Raw genomic sequence first — 15,759 nt, forward strand, 5'->3', positions numbered from 1 at the left:
CTCTCTTTCTAAACATGCCTTTTCCAACGAATATTTAAAATTAAAGTGTAGACTCCCTATACCAAGACCACTTTCTACTTATTCAAATAGCAAGGTAATAGAGTTATCACTAAAAATGCCAGTTTTGCATTTGTTAGCTAGAGTTTGGACACATCCAATATAGAAGTATTATATAACTTGGTACTGCTCTGTAGATAATTAATTCATTTCCTTTTGTTTCACAGATGATGTATATACACCTGCGGATGTTACTAGACAAATTGGCGTGGATGTAGAAAAACCTTTTGAATATAGTGATACCAGGGAAAAGCCGTTTTATGGTAAGATTAATAAAAAGGACAATGTACCAATTTTTAATAGTTATGAAAAATCAGAACATTGCCTTTCCTACACACACACACAAAAAAAACACCTCCACTGAAGAAGAGAAAACAAATTTTGGTCATCCTCAGTAGTGCATGATCTCTTGGCTTCAGGATGGTATTAAGAGAGAGAAAAACAAGAATGTTTCATGGTCACTACTTAGTATGTGGCATATGTCTGTGACTAAATATTACCATTGCCAGTGTACATTGTATCCTTGTGATTAAACAGCCACTCTACTGTAAACACTGATTTTTTTTTTTCATATCTGTGGGTTCTAACTAGCAATGGAGAATGCTTAACCAAATTACCTACCCGCTTATGAGAATACTTTTTTGGACCTTAGGATTGTTAGGAAAATTAGAATGCTAGGATTGTTGCAAAGTACCATCGTGAGAGTGAATAAGCTTACAGTTTTTTAACTTAAGTAGACTTTACATGTGACTTTTAACTTTACACATGCTATAAAAGACTTGTCAGTTTTACTTCTCTTGCAAGTCTTACAATTCCATTTTCAAAATATTCAAAATATTTTTACAGAAAAACAACTTCCCTGAACAAGCCTTTAAAAATAGACTTCTCGTGCTTCACTTTTTTTCTAATCAGCTTCTTGGCAATTTTCTGTTGCAGCTGAAGAGTTATACTATAGTGGTTTTTTTGTGCCACATAATGATACAGACAAGCATGCAAACACACACACAGATAATTTTCTTGGTTTCATTAGCATAACTAGGAATAGAGCTTGCTTTTAACTGTACTTTTTTACTGGCATAAAAACTGACTAAACTCAAAATATTTCTGATTTTGCCCTTGGATTTATTTTTCAGCTGCATCTGTTGTTTTTGGTTTAGATTTTCCTTTGAAAATATGTTATTAGACTTAAAAACAGAGATACAGAGATACACTTCTTAGTAATTAATAAACTGCTGTTTGCTCCTAATCCCTACTGGATTTCCTTTGCACCTAATTTACCTGCACAAAGACAGCAGCCTTGCTTGACAGCTGAGTTCTGATGTTTTATCTTTTTAAATTTAATTCAATCTGAAGGTTGTATTTAGCACAGATTATGTAGAGTGTGGTATACTTTTAGTAGTAGCTGGATTGAGACTGAAAACTGAAAAGAAGCATGGCTCTCTATTTTGCTTTCTTTGTTTTTTGTTTTTCTGTCATGGCATGTCAAGCAGTGATGTCCACTTAAGTAAATCCAGTCTGTGATTTGCAAAGACTGCATTATTTTTTTTATGCACAGAGATTTTAAGGAGGATCTACATATGCTTTTACTCATCTTTTGACATTAGATGTTTAAAGTTAAGCTTTTAGAGCTTTGAAGTAAGCCAGTACCTTGAACTCTAATCATAATAGACAGTTGGTTATGTTTGTGAAATTAGCTACTACTGTTCCATAATTTTCTTGTATACTTTTGTGATCTCAGCTCTTTTTATGGTGCCTTAATATGTATATGAAAACTCAATTTATTGGGTATAGCTATAAGTTAGACAATATTTGACCTAGCTCTTAAGTACACATATTTTTTTCCTGAAATCTTAATGTGTGTTAACTGACAGACTGTCATTTACACCATATATGAGGTATGAAAAATATGCGTTACAGCACACAGGAATTAAACCTGATGTGTTGTTAGTAGTATGTCCTAAGAGGCTATTCACCCTCCTTTTTCATGAAGAGTGATAGGGTTGATAAGGTCAAGGAAATACATTCCCTGTCCAAAGAACACCTGAGATTAAATAAATCCTAATAGTTCACAATGCCACTGTTTTAGCAATAAGCCAGGCTATCGGAAAATCCCTAAATTCTTGTGTGAGTCCTAGTTTACAAACTCAGTTAATTACATTTGGTAACATCATAGGTTGTCTTCTAAATTACTGTGGAAGTAGAAGGGAATGGTAAGGATTCTTGTTTTTTCCAGAGTGCAGTATACTAGATTCAGCTGTGACACACTGTTTCAGCTTGCATTTAACTACTGTGGTTGAGTTCTTTGGACGATACAGTAGAAACCACTAACAAGTCAGTGCTTACACATTTTTACCCCATAAATACCTCAGACAATCCCATTTCCTACATATGGGCAGGGGGGATATTAATTATGGGTACTACTGTGTAGCAATATCTAGGGTACGATGACATAAACATAATATATAATTTTGCAGGTCTTTAGGCATATTTTTTTTCATCTCCAGCTGGGGATGAAGAATGAATATGAAACTTACATATGCTGTTTTCGAAACCACTAAATCTTTCTGAATTAGATTAAGTATCGTTAGCTGTCTTGATCTGAGGGATAAGAAAAGGAAGAAAAAAATGGGGGGTTGTAAGTGATCGCATAAGTCCAAAAGTAAAAGTGAACCGAGAAAGATGGAAATGTTCATGTTTGTATATTGTAAGTATTTCTAAAAAAGCTTTCCTAAATGAGTCTTTGGATCTGTTCCCATCTCACCCACAATCACTCTATTTATAGGGTAAACTATGGTCTGATAAAGGAGGAACTCTACATAGCCAGTAACTCAGTATCAGGCAGCTTGCAGTTTTGTTGATATTGGCAGCATATTAAGAATTATATTACTGTTAAGGATTTTCTCCTCTTAGGTACAAGAAGTCTTTTGTTACATAAACATGTTGCACACATCTCCTAGTTTTTTCCTAAGGGAAAAAGTGCAGAGGTGAATAGTGGAAGAAAAATCTTTTCCTTTGCCTTTCTTTTACATGATAAAATCCTTTGTAATTGCCTGGAAGACACAGGAAAATGTTCTGTATCAGTTATCAGACTTAGGTTCTCCTTTCAGAGCTAGCTGTCAAAGGACTCTACCAGATACATTTAATGCATATTGTCTGGAAATGTGCATTGAAGCAGCCTAGTTGGTTGCTTCAGGAGTTTCTAACACAATAAGTCTTTTTTTTCATATCAATCCATGAGCTGACTGTGACATTCATTTTTCACTTTAAAGTGGCATAAGGTGACATATCCCTAATAATCATTCCCCTTTTGCTACATCTTGCTTTAAGCTGAAAGTGACAAGTTTTATCAGTTAGAAAGTACAAACCAATAGGAATTTTGTGAGTAGGATACTAAAGACATTTCCATCTAAACTCAGGTGGTGTTTATTGTGGGAAGAAGTATCCCATCAGCTGCCAAAAAATAACTGTTGACAGAAGTGAGTAACTACACAGAGAAAAAAATCTCTGAAGTATTTTTACAAAATCCCAAAGGAGCTACATTTTCTCATTGTAAGCTTGGTTTAAAGTTCCACAGCACCACTTCCCAAAGAATTTGTCTGAAAATACAACTGTTTCTGGCTCCTTGCTTCACCTCTTTGCTTTTGATTATAAATCAAACATGAAACATTATTTCAGAAGTCAGAATATAACTTGTAGTGGGTTTTCTGATTTTACGGAATTTGAGGGTAACTAATTAACGACACTGTCCTGTAATGTCATTCAGTAACTACATCACCGAGACCACAGCGTCCTCCTATACCTCCTGTCAAGCCTACACCTATGCGAAGAAAACCTCTGCCTCCAAATACTGTGACTGGTAAACCAGGGAGTCCAGGTATCTCAGCCTTTTCCCCATAAATATTTTATAGTGTGTTAGATCCTGAAGTGACTGGTTGTGTACAGGAGAATTTTATAGTATAGATTCTCTTTCTTGAATCAAATGTGATGTCTATAGAAACTAGTCTTCTGGACCATGCATACCTTGTGTCTTTTGTCTTAATATATAAATTGTGTTTTCATTTTGTTTTCCTAACCTAGTTGTGTAAAAATCACCCATAGCAAGGGAGCTGAAAGCCAAGTAGCGTCATGCAAGTCATGCAAGTCATCCTTTAAGAAGATGAACTGTAAAAACATTTCAATGTCTACTAATAGCATTTGCAGTTACTTAATGTATGTGTCAGGTGGGAGATATCAAATACCGTGCTTCAGTATGTACCCACAATTGATAATTCATAAAGGAATTCTGTCCCATGTTTGTGTCCCTATGCCATATATATGGCACATCCATTAACCCCTGCAAATAACTTAAGCTAATAGGCAGCCAGAAAACTCACTGGAAGGTAGAGGGATATGAGTTATTACATGTACAATGAGTTTAACTTAATCTATGTGTAACAATATTCCTGCTTCTCAGTATCAGTGTAAGAGCACTCAGAATCTTTTACTTTTCTTATTTTATTTTAATTTTACCCTGAAGCTGATATTCAGAGTCCTTCTGTATATTTGTCTGTGGATTTGAAATTAGAATCCAAAGGTTAACGTTATTCCATCTCACTATGCTTAGCATCATGAGTAATGCTCCCCTCTTCACGTTACTCTTTTTAGTTCACTGGAAATACAAAGATCTTGGCTCTGCTGTATTACTTGTTTGCTTTTTCTGGATTGTTTCATTTAGGGCTTTGTGTGTGTTAAGGGGGTTGTGATTTTTTTTTCTGAATTTTCTCGAAAGGAGAGACTGCCTTTCTGTTTGGGCTTGCTGGGGAAGCCCCTTTTGTCCTCTCCCTCTTGCTCATCTACAAAAAAACTGGTCCATCTCTGTATCAGCCAACATCCTTGTGAGAAAGCTTACCCCTGTGGCAGGTCTTCCTGTTGGCAATGGTGGAAAGACCTAAATAAATCTTCAGTATTTTGTGCATCAGATTAGAACTACAGTCTCAAACATGGATGAAACAAGCTGTATATCTTCTCAACAGCAGAGCCAAGATAGAAATGTTGTGTCTGTACTTCCTGTTGACTGGTGGCGTTTCCTTAGTAATAGCTAAAACAGAACATAAGACGTTGTCAGTCTTGAGCTGTAGCACAAAAAAAAATCTTCACTTGCTAGATTTTCTTTTGCTTGTAATGAGATCTATGCTTATTTTCTTTCTTAAATCTGTAATTCATCTACCAGCGTTTTGGAATTCCACCTTTTTTTCCATACACTAGAGGCGAGGTTATGGAGTAGTCAGCAGTTATCATACCTTCCTAGACATTCAAGATGGAATAAATCAGTTAGATGATCTGGTCCTTCCTTGTGGGACCGGTAGTAGATTTTCCTTTTAGTTTGTTTCATAATGTTTGTCCTGCTTAGTTTTGAACATCATACGAGTTTCTTCTAGTTCCCTGGAGAAACTGTTCCACAATATTAACAGGAAAATTTTGCTTCAGTGTTCTTCTTGGATTTTCCCTTTTATAATGTTGTTCTGTTTCTCTTTCTTATTAACACTGTGATTAATTCCTTACTTGTATCTTTCTTACTCATCCACTAGATGAGTGTTATGGGAAGGTTTCTATGCAGACATTAAAAGTCTCCTGAATGGAAATAAAGGAAATAAGTGTTCCAAAACCTTCTTCAGTCTGGACTCTAGTGAGAATCTTAATAAATTTCCACTTATATCCCTACCTTCCATTTTTTTGAACTTGGTTCATCAACATTCTGCCTTCAGTCACCATGTTCTTCTGTGTCATACATGCAGGGAAGGTGACTACATTATGTAGTTCTTGGCTTTTTGGAGGTGAGATTTCACAGTCTTACAGTGGTTGTCTGGGAGGTTTCCAGGTTTCTGTTGGTGACTTCAGCTGTTCTCTAGTTCTCTAGAAGAAATGTGTTCTTTTATTTGTGAAACAGAATGTTTATGTTGGTTATTTTGTGTCCATTTACCAGCCAGTGCTTAATAACCAAGTTGTGTTCTAGCTGACTGAATTTCTCAAAGACAATCTCCAAATAGCAAAGAATTTTCTTACTAGACTTCAGGAATAGGTTCTATTGGCAATAAGGAAAACTCAGCATTTTCCTAAATCCAACTGGCAGCTGTTGAGTAAGCTTTGAGGGGAATGTCATAGCTTAAATGAAATTGTGTGCCCACTTATTTTATGAATCACTCGTCAGAAATCTGAGTTTTGTTAGAAGAGTGAAATAGCTTTTTGATTTTCTAAATAGTGAATGCCTTGTTGCCATAAGTTCCTTCTTCTGTCACTGTAGCTAAACCTGCTGGACCAACAACACCTGTGAGGACAGGAATTCCATCTAAGACACCAACAGCTTTTGCAACTCCAGAGTATTATGGTGAGCATAATATAGACAGCTCTGGTTTCTTTTTTTTTCTTTTTTTTTCTTCATTAACATAAAGGTTTCCTTTTTTTCCTCTGGCTTTCCTTTCCTAAAATATATTGATGCACTATAATATAAGAAATACTCTGTCTGGGTTGATTCTGATTTCTCTTATTCCACTTTGACTTTTGTAACTTGGCTGAATTCACCTGGCTGTCTTCTGATACACATCTTTACAAATGAGAACATGATGGCTCTTCTATCTTCCGAGAAATCAATACATGCTTAGAAGCCTTTCAATACTATTCAGGGTCTACTTTAAATCCATGAAAGGTGTAGATAAGACACTTCTTTTCCTGGACGTTTCATTTTGCATAGGACATAAATTTAAATTATTACTTGAACAGTGGCTGACAGTGGTCAAGATGGTTGTGATATCCTACCAGGTATCTGATCAATATGCAACTATCTAGATAGAAAAAAAAAATCAATAGGATAAACATTATAGATAGTTGATAATTAGACCTTTATTGTGGGGAGTTAGACCTAGATAATTAGACCTAGAGTTGTGGGGAGGGTGTGCTTAAAATTAATTTTTGAGACAAAATATGGTCTCATGATACTAGATACATGAAAAAAAAGGCTTGTTCTGAATATATTGTATGTTCTGTTCATTGACGTCCATCTTAGTATTTGTATCTAAGGGAAGATTCTGTTTAATATATAGGCTATTTACCACAACATTGATGTTAAGAATCCTGAACGCTCTAGCACATTTCTGCTCACAGCAATGTTTGTGTCCAATTCCTTTCACGTTCTGTGGAAGTTTTATGCTCTGAAGACAAAATTTGTGAAGTACTTGTCACTATTTTTTGAAAAGTTGTGTGCCAACTTAATAGTACTACATATTCTCTGAATATTAAGTGAGCTCTAATTTAAATGGCCAGTACAGGGCAAAAAGTTGCTTTTAAAAAGGTCCAAAATACACTTCACATATATTGCATGAACTGAATCCAGCAGCAGTCATGAATTCTGTCATTTTGATTATGACATTCTTTATACTGTTAGGTAAGTATGGGGTCTACTTAGCACCACAGCCAAAATGGGGTCCTTAAAAGGAAAAAAACAGATCTGATATCAAAGGTCTACCATGGAGGAACTTTACCAGGGATGATTTCAAATGCCAAATGAACCATGAGATACAGCAGTTCTGAAACTTTATATTTATTGCAAATTGAATTACAACCGTGTCTCTTACAGTTGATGCAACTGTCTTCAGTTCAAGTCCTACATCAGAAACAGATTCTTCAGGCAAACCAAGGTACCAAGGTAGGATTTTAATAGCTATGGTGTTTCTTTTGGGGGGAATGCATGGACACTGACCTGTCTTATATCAAAATTATCTTTTTTGGTTATTGGAAGGACAAAGCTTCATTTGATTCTGTCTATTCCAGTCAGATGAAAGGTGACAATAGAAGGGTGAAGCAGTGCAGATTCCAGGCCTAACAACACCCCACCCAACCCCCCAAAAAAGGCAGCTTAGAAAAGAGTATTGAATATATAGTTTTCCTTCTTAAACATTTGTGTTTGATTTTGACTTGTACAGATTTTTGCGTCAGTCCCTGAACTGGAAGTTGTAGGATGGGTGGAATGGCATCAATGTTTTGTTAAAAACGTTGTACTGAATAACAGCTCTTTCTTATTGCTCTAAGCCCCTCATGTCAAGTATATGAAGAAAGATGATGATGTGCCTTGCTCTATCACAAGCTCTCTTGAACATTTTCCTCAAGAAGAGGCTAGCATCAAGGAAGAACCTACTCGTCCTCCACAAAATCCTCCAACCAACCTCACAGTGGTGACTGTCGAGGGCTGTCCAACTTTCGTCATATTGGACTGGGAAAAACCAGACAATGACACTGTTACTGGTTGGTTTGATTTCTTTTTATTTTGTTTCAGAATACTGTATTTCAAGCTTATTTTTACTTTGACAGTGGTTTTGTGCCATTTAAAATAATACTTTTATCCCAAAAGAGTCTTACACTCCAGTGCTTTTATTTCATGCTGCTGTCAACTTCAGTATGGATTAAAAAAAATGCTACTAGATTAGAACAAGATTTTCTCAACTATATCACTTTGCATCATGTGATGACGCAAAAAAGATACTTAAGAACTATGACTGTATCTTCCCTTAATTTCTAGCTTCTCTGTTTACTCTAGGCAAGCAAAAATAATAATAAAAAAGTGACAGTATTCTTTATTGCATGGTTACTTACGCATAATGCAGATATCTTTCTTGCCATGATGCTTTTGATCAGTGAGCCAGATGCAATGAAAGTATCTGTCTGGTAGGTCAGTAGAACTCTGCCAGCATATTACTTGCTGTACCCATTGTACCACAAAGTTCTCTTTGTGTAAAAGATTCTGTTTGTTTGAGTCTATGGTTATGTCTATGAGTACCTAGGTAGGCATGCAAGAAGACCACTTGTAATTTTTCTGTCTTCTGTGTATCAACACAAACTTACCAGAATTGAATATGAAAATTATGGTTCTTCTGTACTGTCAGGATAATGGCTTCCATTTTTACCACTGTCATAAAAGAGAACTTTGATTTGCAAAATCACTGACTCAATCACTGCTGTGGCTAAACAGATTTGGCTGTGTTGCTTTACAAGTGATTAGAATAAGTAAGTCTGGGAACTGTGAAGAGGAAGATTTGATCACTAGCCATTCACTTTAACATGTAAGTGGGATATTTTCAGAAGTTGCTTTATATGCATGTCATAACAGATTTCAGTGCAGAGCTATAATGGTGACTGTCACATGCTCTCTTCCCCAAAATAGTCTTCTCTTGATTCTCTAGAAATAATTACTAAGCTCAGCCTGGATTCTTTCCTGTTCTTCCCACAGTTTTAGAAAATAATAAATGCAGATCCAAAGGGACACTCAGAACAAAAATTAGCCTGCACCACCTTTTTCTGAGAAAGGGGAAGGAAGTTGCCCCTTCTGCTGAATTAAAAGGGAAGAAAAAAAAAGACTATAGGCTAATAAAAAGTACCAATAAGAAAGAAGAATGATTACCTGACTTGTCTTCCATGATGTGCTGGAAGCAGTGTGAACCTATTCCTAGCCTATTCCTAGCATTAACATTAGGCTGGGGAGAGGCTCTTTGTGAACATTCTCCTTTCTAGGTAGTTCAGCTATACCTCTTTCTGTCCAGGGAAAACCCTTTTTGTTGCTGTTGTCATTTGGAGTCTTCCTCCACAGACCTGTCCTTAGCTTGATAAGATGAGATAACTTGCTTAGTTTGCATTTTTTTCTTGGAAGTAGACCTGGTTTTTTTGAGTACATTAATGAACCCCCTGCAGCACAACCATTTCAACTGCAGAAATAAAAAAACATTTCCTTTATAACTGGAAAAACTGTCAACATGCATCATGTAATGAGGAAAGCAAGACCTGATTGCCTTCTGATGCAGTACCATTTCCTTTATTTTTTTGCTGCTCCTCATAAGACTTGTTCTCTAGACCCTTCGCCAGCTTCATTGCCTTTCTCTGGACATGAATATGCGTAATACAAAATGTTTGAATTCTGTGGCTTACAAATACTCCCAGTGAGGTTTTGTCCTTCATCTTAACTTCTAAAAATAAGTCCATTAATGACTCATCTAAGGATATTTTCTGTAGTCAACAAAAGTCGATGAATCCCATTTTCTCCAAAAGGTAATTACTTCATATTGGCACAAGAATGATATTACTTGTTTAGAAAAACTTAAATCAAGTTTTCTGTCATCTCCTTTTGTTTTTGTATTTTTTTAAATGTTTTTTTCAATGTTCTGATTTGGGCATCACATCTTTATTTTTAATGCACAGTTTCAGATAGAACTGTGGATAATTTGTTGAGCCTTATTTAAAAAAAATACTGTTGTTGACTACTAGGTAATATGTTGCATGAGGGTTTTCATAATATTAAGTATTACTAAAAACAAAATTGTACTTTGGTAATGGAAAGATCTGACAAATAATAACTAAAGCAGTGATCAAGCTTTCCTCCTTGTTTTCATAAAAGCTGCAAAATGTCAGGGACCAAGAACTTTTTTCTGGTGCCCTGCTACTCCTGTTGAGTTGTCTCAGAGATGGAGGGCAGTGTGTTGTCTAGTCCACCGAGGATCATTGTTAATACACAGTAACAAGCAGATACTGGACGCACTCCAGTAGTTCTTTGTGTGTGTGCATGGAAGCACATGCCCATGCATTTGTTGTGTTATCCTTTATTCTTCAACTTGAATGAGTTAAAAAGTTTAAATCATGTGACTTGGGGCTAGCAGAAGGGCAGATAGACTGATTTCCTGTGAAGTTATCTACTGATTCTCTATGTAGATACTCCTAAGGCAGTGGAAATCGAACCTCTGTCCAGTCCTTAATAATAAGCATCATTGCTCTAATGAAGCTTAATTGTGGTGAATAAGGGCTTTTCCTTTTTTTTTTTTTGTGTGTGTGTGTGTGTTTTTAGCTCAGGGAAAGGAAGGGGTTTGGGAGGTTGTGAATTTCTTTGTGTTGAGAGGAAAATTAACAATATACTCAGTGTTTTTATTAGAAGAGGCTGTGAATTGTGTTGGAGTTGTGACTCATGTCAGAGGATGCATGCTAGAGAGAGACTGTATCTTGGATATGGTTATGATTTTTTGAAGGGTTATCTTCTTCCCAAACATCTGGTTTTACTCCTCTGTTTAGAGCATGGCTCGCGCTTGGTGGTACATACCAGTGAGGTGAAAAGAAAGTAGTAAGTCTCTCTAAATAATATAAATACAAAAAAAAAAGTACTTAATTATAAGCTGACAGATTCCCCAAGAGCACAAGCAAAATTAGTGAGCAGTTTCCTGTGGAAACCTAAGTTTTACTAGGTCTTATTTTAAGTTAATCAGGGTTTAAGCATTTAGAAACTGTACTTTCATCTTTGATGCTTCTTTATTCAAACTGAAGGATACTTAAACTTACTTGTGTTCAGTATTCTGTCAGTAGCATACCTTTTGGGCAGAGGTGAGATATTGAGTATCCTCTGTCCCATAACTGAATCATGAGAAAAGATGAGAGGCCAGGCACTCAGCAATCTGTAATTGGAACTCTAAGCAGTTTTTCTAACCATTTTAGAATACTAACATCCAGACTTGTTCACATGAGATGTCTGTACAGCCTGTTAGACAGTAGGAGTGGAAATCAGATGAGACAAAGGGAGAGCAATGAAGAAGCTCAAGTGAGAGTTGTTATTTAAACACGTTTCTCTTTCCTGTATTTTTCTAGAGTATGAAGTTGTGTCAACTGAAAATGGAGCAAGTGATGGTGAAAAGGAGAAGTCGATTATCACTACAAATCAAACCCATTCTACAGTGGAAAACCTAAAACCTGACACAAGGTAATTAAATAAAATGATTTTCTAAGTTTCTTCAATTTAGTCTGTCAGCTGTCTGCCACTTCAAATGCTAATATATTCAAATATATATATATACACACGTATACATTTAAAAGCAGTTACTTCAAATAAATATATATATATAATATTTATACATTCACATGTACATATGTAAGACCAAATTGGTTTTACTTGTGCTCTGATAGGAAAAAGGCATGTTTTGGTTTTACTTTCGTTTAAGTGAACAGATAAGATAGATCTGTGGAAACTTTATGAAATTTCCAAGAACACACATGTGGTCTGGACAGATTGCAAAAAATAGGGAAAAAAAAAAGCTTTTTTTTTTTTAATCTCTTGATAAATTTAGCAGACAAAGAAACAAGACAAACATGAGAAATATTATCCTGATGTGTCAGATCAAGATTTATATGTACAGTCCTCTCTCTCTGAGATTTAAGGATACTCAGCACAGCAGATACAGGCTCCTTGGCTATGTAGATGTATTAATTCAATTACTGGAATGCAAGTTAGGCCACTGTACAAAGCCTGACCTTTATATTGTACTGTGAAGAGGAAAGACACATTGGGCCAATTTTCTCTCAGTATATAAAAACAGCTGGCAAGTTAAAAATGGGTCAGCGACTTCCAGTTGATGGCATGCATCTTGGGCAACTAGGCCAAATAAGCATTATAATTCAGTTTAAAAAATCTTGTAAATATATATATATATATATATTCTTCTTTCTTCATGGTAAGATTCAGAGCAGTGGGAAAAAAAAAAAAGAAGGCACTGTCCTGTGTTTTGAATTACTTATTGATTGCATCAGAAAGTTAGTGAATGACAAGTTTCTTTTGCCCTGTAAGACCATTTGGCTTCGGTAACTGGATTTTCCATTTCAGATAGACTGCCCTTTTCTACTACTATCTTTAAATTGGTAACACAGCACAAAATTCTTTGTAGAACCCATCATGAATCTTAACTTCTAGGGAGTATGTGGATTGATCTGAGGCATAATTTCTTAACTTTTACCTACTTGCGAGCAGCAGCTTCTCAAGGGAGGAATAAGGAACTGTTGCAGAAAGTGGAGGGGGAAGGGAAATAGAAAAGAAAGGCTAAGCAAATTGGGATACCCAAAAAGAACTTCTCTAAGAGACTCCAAAACACAAAAGATGGGCTAGAACTGCTGTGTATTGCACAATGATCATCTCTGTTATCTTCTAAAGGCACATTGCTTGTGAAAGAGTGAACTGCAGATGTGTCATGACATGTGTCAGTTATGATACACTAACAATACAACTGATGCTGGTGACCAAGCATCAGTCTAGTCAATCTTGTCAATTGAGGAGGCTTAGAAGAGACAGCAAAACAACAGGTTTTTGGAGTAGCAGCTGAAGAAAGGCAGTGGGCACTGTTTGTTTTCTTTTCTGTTTCTATTTTTGTTTTAGGATCTGCTTTGAAATAATGCAGTTGCATCCTTGAAAACAAGTGTGAGTTGTTATTGAGACTGTCTTCCATTACACATTCAAATTGGTTGTGTCACATTTGCTGACAAAAATTAGATGGACTGATTAAGAGTAAAAAAGACATAGAAGCAATGTGAAGTCCTGGATGCTGAGAATAATGTCCAGGTGCCTAAAAGAGGAAAGCATTTTTAGACTGCTGCTTTTTAAGAAATGAAGCAAGGTGGAGGCAGGCAGACCCACCTGAAACCGTTGGAAAGGTCATAAGAAAGATAGGAATTATGGGAAGCAAATAAAATAGTTTTTTGGCTTTAATTTGTAACACTTCTGACAGTCTTATGAGAGGACTTTTGGGTTTTGGTGATCAACAGCAGACCAGAGACCATGGACAAAAGTTGTCTTTTGGAGTGTGGATTTTGTTAAAACACGCTAGATACGAAATCAACACTAACTGGTAGATGATAACTTAGGACATAAAGGGATAAATTTTCCTGGTGGGGTGATGGCTGTAATCCCTACTCCCCTAGCACCGGAAAGGAAGGACCCTGAAAGTCTTTCTGGATTCAGGAGGCTATCATTTGAAATTGAAAAGGTTTATATGAATTGCAACGGTGTCCCTTCGGTCCCACAGGATTTCAAGGAGGCAAAGTCCTCAGAGAGGCTTTGTTTGATTAAACTCTAATTTCAGAATGTGTTTCCTAATTTTGAGAATGTCTTGAAAGCTTTGGCAGAAGCACAAGAAATTGTTACTGTTGCCATTTGAATCCAGGCTTGTTGGCCATTAATTTCAGGGAAAGTAAGAAAGAGATTGAAGACAACTGGCATCATGTAGACAGTTTTAGTGTTGCAAGGAAAGACAAATGTCTATAATAAAGATCTCCTAGCTCTCATGAGCTCATTGCTCACTAGATGAAGTAAATTGACCAGTGGATAAAACTGACTTGAAAATATGAGGAAGAGAGACAATGAAATAGATCTGAATAAATTAATTGAGCCCCAAAAATGTCTGAAAATTCATAAAGTAATACATTAAATCTGGGAAGCAGATTTTTCCATAACTAGCCTTAAAGGAAAGAGCTGTAGAAGAGGTAGAGCTGGAAATGAAACTTGGAAGAGAAAAAGAAATCCCTCTTGCAAAGGACCAACATTTACAACACTACCAGAAAGTATATGGAAAGAGATGATCAGTAGCAGAAGGTGGATTGGCTGGGAAAGAACCTCTTGGCCCTGAAATGCTTTGGAGAAGCTGACAAGCTGAATTTGAGATGCTAGTTTTCCAACTTTTCTGAAGCCATCAGTGATTCTGTGCGAATCCCATATGCTGCTCTGAAGGTTCAAGGCCTCCAGAGTTGAAGAAAGTTCAGGATGGATCTAATCAAGGCAGATCTAAATGAAGATTTTCAAAAACAATAAACATGATTGTGGATATCATATCTCAGTCTCTATGGGTAAATTTGAATGTGAAAGTTCTACAGCAGCAGAATTACAGTTCAAGCCTGTAATTCTCCAGGTGTTTACTCTTTAGGAGCAGTACATAACAAAGAAGGTTTGCAGCCCCATTGCCCAAGATCTGTTGTCCTGTTGAGGTGAAATAGGTAGGAAGGATATTCAGTGCCTGGCCAGAAACTAAAGAATTAAATGCCCACGTCTAGGAGGAGTGAAGCAAGATAAACAACTCTCCAGTGTGAAGTGGGCAGAGCAAGCATCAGGAAAAAACTAGGTCTATCTGTGCCTGCAGATCATGCTGTTTGCTTCCTTTTCTCTTTTACGTTATTCTTTCAAAACAATCATACTGCTATACCTCTGGAAAGTTCTGCAGTAAGCCAGATACCCCTCCTCCTGTAGAGAAGGCACAATTTAAAGATGAGGAGCTGATGGCTGGACTTGGAATATTTAAGAAATTTGGGCTGTGTTAGGAAGACATTCTCAATGAGAGACTGTGAGAGTCTCTCTTGAAAAATTGCATGTGTGACTGCAGCTGTCCAGAAAAAAATATATTGGCCAAAAGAGAAGAGGAGTTCTGATTACCAGTACTGTTATCAGGTATTTGTTTTTCACAAATTCAGGCCGTGATAATAAGGAAATGAAGAACCTTCATAGGCATACGACAACTTGTGAGGGTTACTTTTAAACAAAAGTTTTATACATTAGGGCAGTCTGTCATCTCATTTGTTTGTCTTGTAATACATAAGCCAGCTTTATGCCTTCTTGGTGACTTGATTGCAAGACATCTAGAATCTGAGATGAGAGAAGAACTTGAAAATCTGTCAATGTGAGGACATACACTCTTTAAATAAATCTGGGGAGTCATCTGCTTTCCAACAAAAGTGCTTGGTATTTAAAAAAAAAAAATTATACAAACCCCTATACAATTTGATTTTTTGAAACACTAGGATTCCCGCACCTTTTGCCAAAGAAAAGGGGTGTTATATCCATTCCATCGTGTCATAGTGAGGCACACTTGACATTGGCCTTTATTTAAAGAA

General features: G+C 36.4%; 1 protein-coding gene across 50 annotated transcripts in view; it reads left to right on the top strand.

The window, feature by feature from the left end:
• The window catches only part of ABI3BP (ABI family member 3 binding protein), a 185,417-nt gene that overhangs the window by 151,785 nt on the left and 17,873 nt on the right, over positions 1–15,759 (top strand). For all 50 annotated transcript variants that reach the window (XM_067003035.1, XM_067003061.1, XM_067003053.1 and 47 more), the window contains 6 exons: positions 225–320; positions 3,821–3,931; positions 6,338–6,421; positions 7,667–7,735; positions 8,119–8,331; positions 11,704–11,815. In XM_067003035.1, the coding sequence (XP_066859136.1) occupies positions 225–320; positions 3,821–3,931; positions 6,338–6,421; positions 7,667–7,735; positions 8,119–8,331; positions 11,704–11,815 (685 nt within the window). The remainder of the gene's footprint in view (positions 1–224; positions 321–3,820; positions 3,932–6,337; positions 6,422–7,666; positions 7,736–8,118; positions 8,332–11,703; positions 11,816–15,759) is intronic.

Source organism: Anser cygnoides, chromosome 1 (genome assembly GCF_040182565.1).
Source record: "Anser cygnoides isolate HZ-2024a breed goose chromosome 1, Taihu_goose_T2T_genome, whole genome shotgun sequence".
Taxonomy (NCBI): Eukaryota; Metazoa; Chordata; class Aves; order Anseriformes; family Anatidae; genus Anser; species Anser cygnoides.